Here is a 7,005-nt window from a genome sequence, read left to right as displayed (position 1 = left end):
TATATATATATATATATATATATATATAAGCTGTAAGTAAGATAAGCTGAAAGTTTAGTCATTACATGTAAGTAAGCTGTAAGTTTAGTCATTTAGCAGTAAGCTGCTAAATGACTAAATAAATAAAAATAATTAAAAAAAAAAAAAAAAAAAAAAATTAGAATCATTTTAGTTTAGTGATTACAATTGTGAATTGATCTGAAATTAACAGTTTAAACTAATTCTGAACTGACAACTCAATTTGTCCACTCTAAAGCTACTTTTGATAGTGAGGTTCAAATTAGAGATTCTTTTAAAATCACCTGTCTTAACACTCTCATGTAAGTAACAAGACAGAGAGGCTGCAAAATTAGTCTAACGATAATCTTCAGGGAACAATCGTCGGGAGAGACTCAGACACGGTTCCATGGTGCGCAACCCAAGTTTAGAAAATGGCTTCAACATCAACCTGCAACTCTAGTGTGAAAAATCCCTTAAGAAGTTCAGAAATGCACTTTAAAAAGACTTTAAACTCTATTTTAAAGCCACCCACTCATTGTGCGTCTGTCTCCCCAGGGCAACAACGATGATGTCATCCTGTCGTGCTGTCTGCACTACTGTCAGGACAAAGCCAAGGACTTCATGCCTGCTGAGAGAAGTCAGTTCACTTACTTTTACTTGTTAGGGGCCAATCACACAGGGCGTGCTTTTGAATTCCATCTGAATTTGTTTCTAATTATTAATCCATTTACACATTTTTACAGCATCTGACTTTATGATTGCTATGTTTTTAAAGACATAGTTCACCCAAATTTACTCCATCCAAGTTTTAAGCCATCCAAGATGTGGATGAGTTTGTTTCTTCATGGGAACAGATTAGGAGAAATTTTGCTTTACGTCACTTACTCACCAATGGATCCTCTGTAGTGAATGGGTGCCGTCAGAATGAGAGTCCAAACAGCTGATAAAAACATTTCTCTTTTCTGACTCACATGCTTTGTATTCTCCAGATGGGCCGGTGAGGTTGCGCAGGGAGGTGGTCTTGCTCACGGATGACCGCAACCTGCGAGTCAAAGCTCTCACACGTAACGTGCCTGTCCGGGACATCCCAGCGTTCCTGATCTGGGCTAAAGTAGGCTGAACCGCAGACCTGACCTACCACTGTACAAACCAGTCATCCTCCACTGTGAAAGTTGGAGATGAAGAAATGATGTCACTCAGAGAGGATGAGTATAAAGGGGAAAAATACAACGAGCTTTTTGTCAAACCGAAAAAAGAGCGGAGTGACACATCAAGCCACTTTACAAGAAAGAAATCAGTATTTTCCCCTTAAAATGCTGTGTGCATAGACAACCGCTTGCTTCTTGAGGGTGAGATAGACAAGATTGGAGGGGGTTGAAACCAGCTTAGCTGATTCGGGGGGTTGATTAAAGTGCAGGATGAAGAGGAAGCACGTGGGGTGTATGTGTGTGAGAGAGAAACCAGCAGTTCTGCTGTTTAGAGTGTCGGCTTGTAGTGTTTGTGTGGAGTCACATGTCCTGCGGATGAGCTCATTCCAGCGCTTCGGCCACTCTCAAAGGGCCTGTGATGAGGCGGGAGCTCCAGTAGGGGGCGCCATGAGGCGGTCTTACTTTCCACTTCAGTGGCCCACGAGGCCCTGATTGTGTTTTCATTGCCTCAGTGCATGCTTGGTTTGCTCTAAGCATGATTGTTTTAAAGCTCTTCCGATTTTTACCTGCTTATTTAAGTTTGCATTGCAGTTTTGACTTCAGTTTGGATTGTCAGGTTCTTGTTTTAGGTCACATGGTTTAGTTGTAACACCCTCATAACTGTTTGATCTCCTGTAGTAGCATCTTTATAAGTGTGTGAATATAAGATTGTAACATCTGCGTGTCGAGTAAATACTGAAGTAATGAATCTGTCATCACAGTAGTTTTAATACAGAATAATCAGCTCTAGTTTTTGAGGAAACTGAGGCTTTCACCACATTGCCATTGCTGAAAGTTTCCACAAAGTTTATCTGTCTCTGAATGGAAATCTGCATTTTTTTAAGGTAGAGCTAACAGAAAACGTCATTTAGTTTCCTTTTTTTTCCCCCCAAAGACGACAACTTGTATGAACAGTAAAGTTGGTTATTTAGATATCGGTCACAACCATCAAGAAGAAAAAAAAAAACATACTTTAGAATTTTGGAAATGTTGTCAAATGTTCTGTGCAAATTATTTTCATGTTGAGTGGTTTGTCTGTGCTTGCATTTTAGTGTGCTTATTTTTTTTCCATTTCCAAAGCGTAAGTATTGTAGTTCTAACGAGACCTGGTGTCATCCTGTTACAGGCCGTTTGTTTTAATGCTCAAATATCATCCGAATTATTCACCTCTGATTACAAGTCTTCCTAATTTGTTTTTAATGTTGTCAATTTAATTAAAACTAATTTCTGAGTTAATCATTTGTGTTTAGCCTCTGCTGCTGTTTGAACTTTAGACGTCACTGTTTTATACTGCTTACAGGTTTAATGTCACTGCGTTGGAGCAATTTAACTCCATAATTACAGTGCTGATTCAAGATCAGCATCCCATTTTCATCTGATGTCTTTTGAGATCAAAGATCAGCACTGACAACTTTGTGTGTAAATGAAAGTCAAAGGTTGGTTGACTGCTCTCAAATATGACAAAGACTGTAGACGTCTAAGAATTTTTTTTCATCAAAGGAAATGAGCATTTATGTAACAGAAGTTAATTATAGATTTAGGTGAAATAATCTTTCCTGTATGATCTGAAAAGGCGTTTCTAATACCATTCCAAAGCCTAACAACTAAATACCCTGCATTTTCAGGACTGTAGATGAGGTGAGACAGGAAACATGGGTTTGGGTTTCTTTTGCGTTTACTGAATTCACCATAAAAAAACATTCTGTTAGTCTATTGCCCAAATCAATTTCTTTTATTCCTTTTTCCCTGTCAAAAATCACATGCCCACAGTGCTGAATTTTTTTTTTTTTTATTATTAAGTCTTAATACTATAATGCATACATTGAATACTTGTTAAATCTGCAAAGTACAAACATTAAATTGAATTAGACGAGGAAAATCTGTGCAAACTGTTCAGACTTCAGAAGCATCTTAAAATATATCATGAACCAAACTGGCCTGCAGGGTAAGTACAAAAAAAAGCTGAAAATTCTGAACGCATTCTAATCAAATACTGCAATACACTTTTCATGTTCATTCAGAGCCGTAAACATCTGCAAAGCATTCCACACAAATCCTTGGTGACAAAAGTGCATCTTGGGTAGAAACACCTGCCTGACTTTTTTGGTCTACAAAAGTGAAGTAGTCCCAGAGATAAACCAGTATAAACACATTATACATTGGACGGAACAACCTGAAGGTCATTTTAGGGTATTTTGTTCAAATAAATGTGCATGTTTGGAGAAAAGAAAGTGTGTTAGTCACAACATCATAAAACCCAGTGAAAGAGCCGTCCAGTTGTTTGGTGTGAAGAGCTTGAGAGTTTGTGCGGATATGAGCGCAGGTAAATACATCCACCACAGCAACACATTGCAGGTCGTTTCCATATGAGAGAATGCTGCTAACCTTAAGGCATGATATCTTGAGGGTCGTGTGCTCTTTCACATGACATCTCACGACAACAGTACTCATAAATGAGAAAAAATCCTGGTGCCATGCCAAGTCCTGTAAGGAAAGAGAGAAAACTTTTCTAAAGTAAACAACTTTGCACCAAAGGTAACTAGAACTATATAACTTTTTGTTTTAATTCTGAGAAAAGATTTTAATATTTTTTAATAAGATTTTAATATTTTGTATTATTAGGGGAATTTATTGTACTAAATTATATTTATGGAATAGTTATGATCCATTTATTACCTGTTAACCACTTCTTGAGCATAGACCTGAAAATGAAACTTGTGAAAGCGGCATCCTGGTTGTTTCCTTTATTTTACAAAAGCACAATGTTTTGTTCTTATTGTGAATGCACACAAATAAAACTAATATTTCAAATAGTTTCGAATGATGTCTTACTCTTAATTATATGACTACAAAAGGAGTATTCTATAAGATCAAAATTCAAGTGATCGTGCAGACGCCTCACGAGCGCACACAGTTCTAAGTATTGCTAAACTTGACAATGCAGCCTGTTCATTATCATCATAAAATACAGTCAGCCAAACATATTGAAAAAAACACACTGCTCAATTTAAATAGCCCGTAGTACAATCTGTGCCATTCGTGATAATTATGCCAAGCACATTTTGTTTTAGCCTACATGGATAATGGAGCACGAGTACAAAACCCAGTTTAGCCTACATAATAAATCATAGTTTGGCATCCAAATATATAGCAAATATGGAAACATTTGGTTTCGTACTGAATGAGAGTGGTTTGTGAGGCCAAGTCGGTTTCGGTTTCAGTTACCCTTAAATTATTTAGTTTTGGCTTGTCGTTCGTTTAGGCTTCTTATATTTTCATTCTTGTTGTGTTTTGAGTATACCATTAAATTTAAAGGATTTGTTGTGGAACGAGGGGAACTAAAATAGCATATAGCCTAGCTATTTTTATAATGTTTATAATGTTTGTAAACATTTCGCTTTATTTAGGCTACCGGTATTTCCTAATAAAATGCGATTAAATGTGACTTACCTGCTTTTTTTCTCTCTCAAAAACACAATTTTATTTTATATTATTAACCATGCATGCAGCAAACTTTTTTAAATATTTTGAAAAATTACATTTAAAAAAATACTTAAATGACTTAAACGGTTTAGCTGACTGTATTAATCGGTCAAAATTCTTACTGTAGGTTAACTGTTAACCGGTTAATATGAGAAATATGAGCAGCATGAGCACTTTAAGTTGAAACCACTGTTTAATTTTTTTACAGTGTACAGATTACAGTATTGTACTGCATTGTACAGAACAAAATGAATAAATTTTAACTTGCAACGTTACTAAAGTGTAGGCTAATCAAGAAAAAAAAAACAGGCTATGTTTGAGAGGTAACATCTTATTTTTACCATAATAAAATAATTGTATATACAATTTAATAATATGAATATGATAGATTTAATGCACCTCTGAACTACTGAGAAATGGTGCTTTATCGTGAGCAACACCACAAACACAGACACTGCCTATAGGCTAATTCTGTCATATGACACCACATTTATTTGCGTTAAAGCCCCTTTTCTCGACAAAAAGTGTTTCAAAACAAATTTTTGCGACATTTGAAGTATCAAAATTGAATTTATGCACTAAAGTTAAACAGAAAAAATATTGTGTCAACAATTTTATCGATAAATGGCATTTCCATAAGCTATATCGGTAAACATTCTGAAGTGCTAAACATTTTTTTCGCCAAAAAAATCCTTGGATGGAAACCTGGCTAGTAACACTGGCTGGATGTTCAAACTGAAGACTCACCTGATTAGGACTCATTCTCCATAGTAATTGAAACAGGCTGACACACCTCTGCAAGACAAACCCAGACGGATCAATTTCATAAATGCATACATTTCCTCATATTATAGTGTGATATGTCGTTAGGGAGCAGGCGGGTGTATATTAAGGAGCAGAGTATCAAAGCGGCAAAGATTCAGTGAAATCATTCGATTTTTAATCATGTCTAGTGATGCCTCGAAAAAAATTCACAATGTTCTTTAGCATTTATGAGGGGTGTAAAAGCTGAGTGGTGACGTACCGATGTTTGTCGGGCTGCTGTCTTTCTGCTCCTCAGAGTGCATATCGTTGCCTAGGAGATGATTCTGTGACTCACTCAGAGGTCTGGGGTTTGTCTGTCCATCAACAGTGCTGTTACCATAACAACCATTATGTGTCAGTCACAAACGCTTACGGATGTTTTCACTGGCCCAGAATAAACCTCACCTCACATTACATTATAAAATTAATGTTGACACTCCGAAGACTACATTTCTGGGAAAACAGATCTGAGATTAAAAAAAGATTCAACATAAATGATCTGAAACAACTGAAGGGGAAAATGATTATAATTCATGCCAAACTGCAGAATTATACTGTCATTCAAGTGACTAGTGGTATTGTTTACAAATGAGATTGTAATTACCATTTAATGGCCTGGTGTTCAGCATTGCCTTGCTCTGAGTCAGCATTGACTAGGCGGGTAGGGAATGTGTAGCCATCGCCCAAACTAGAGAAAAAAAACAGTTACTCATGCTACCTGCCAAAAACATCTCATGAGAATGCTTTTAAAACTTAAAGGGGAGGCCTAATGCCATTTCATGCATTCTGAGTTATTTACACTGTTAAAGAGTTGGATTATCATGCTAAACATGGCCAAAGTAAAAAAAAAAAACGATTTGTGCGTATACGTAGTATTTCTGTGTCAAATACACTCCTTCTGGGTTTGAATACATTTTGGAAAGTTGTTTTTTTGAGCATGGCTCTTCATGACGTCACGAAGAGAGGAATTCCTTGTATGGGCACTTCTCCCGGAAGAGCACGTGCACACAGCAAATAGAGCGAGAGCATGCACCCATCAACCTGCTTCATTCGGTTACGGAAGTCGTCAGTAGCGCTGCACAGGACTTGCTCGAGAAGAATGTTTCCAAAGAAGTGTGTTTTTAGATGTGAGGGAAAGATAACCTTGTTCAGCTTCCCAAAGAACCCAGCGTTAAGGGAACAGTGGATGCAGTTTGTTTTTCCGGGACAGCAATGGAGTTTCGCACGTGTGTGTTTGTTCCCGTCATTTCGATGACGAATGTTTTATAAACAAAGCCCAGTTCGACGCTGGATTTGCAGATCGTTTGATACTGAAAGATAGAGCGGTCCCAGCGATAAAATATCCTGGTCATGAGCGGGAATCGCAGGCGGTGAGTAAAACTGCTTTCATTTTTTGTGTTTTGTTGGCAATCGGCGCGCAAGTGCTCGCAACTCTTTAGCTCCGCCCACTGCACGCCTCCAGGAGCACGGCTGTTTTCGGAGAGAATCGTAAAGCTGTATCTTTCTTTTATAAATCTGATAAAACTAAAGA

At 37.3% G+C, this 7,005-nt stretch overlaps 2 protein-coding genes across 4 annotated transcripts in view; one reads left to right on the top strand and one right to left on the bottom strand.

Moving 5' to 3' along the window:
• LOC107697428 (telomerase-binding protein EST1A-like) overlaps positions 1-3,123 on the top strand; it is an 18,462-nt gene extending 15,339 nt beyond the window's left edge. Inside the window, exons 18-19 of the mRNA XM_016498210.1 lie at positions 556-637; positions 990-3,123. Of these exons, the coding sequence (XP_016353696.1) occupies positions 556-637; positions 990-1,120 (213 nt within the window). The 3' untranslated portion in view covers positions 1,121-3,123. The remainder of the gene's footprint in view (positions 1-555; positions 638-989) is intronic.
• LOC107697429 (probable palmitoyltransferase ZDHHC20) overlaps positions 2,681-7,005 on the bottom strand; it is a 17,314-nt gene continuing 12,989 nt past the window's right edge. For 2 of the 3 annotated variants that reach the window (XM_016498211.1, XM_016498212.1), the window contains 4 exons: positions 6,079-6,162; positions 5,695-5,804; positions 5,418-5,465; positions 2,681-3,671 (listed from right to left, as the gene is read on the bottom strand). In XM_016498211.1, coding sequence (XP_016353697.1) covers positions 5,422-5,465; positions 5,695-5,804; positions 6,079-6,162 — 238 coding nt within the window. In that variant the 3' untranslated portion in view covers positions 2,681-3,671; positions 5,418-5,421. The other variant, XM_016498213.1, reaches the window with a different exon arrangement.

The sequence above is a fragment of the Sinocyclocheilus anshuiensis genome, unplaced genomic scaffold, assembly GCF_001515605.1.
Source record: "Sinocyclocheilus anshuiensis isolate Anshui unplaced genomic scaffold, SAMN03320099.WGS_v1.1 scaffold939, whole genome shotgun sequence".
In the NCBI taxonomy this organism is placed as follows: domain Eukaryota; kingdom Metazoa; phylum Chordata; class Actinopteri; order Cypriniformes; family Cyprinidae; genus Sinocyclocheilus; species Sinocyclocheilus anshuiensis.
This window is presented reverse-complemented; position numbering and strand designations above follow the sequence as displayed.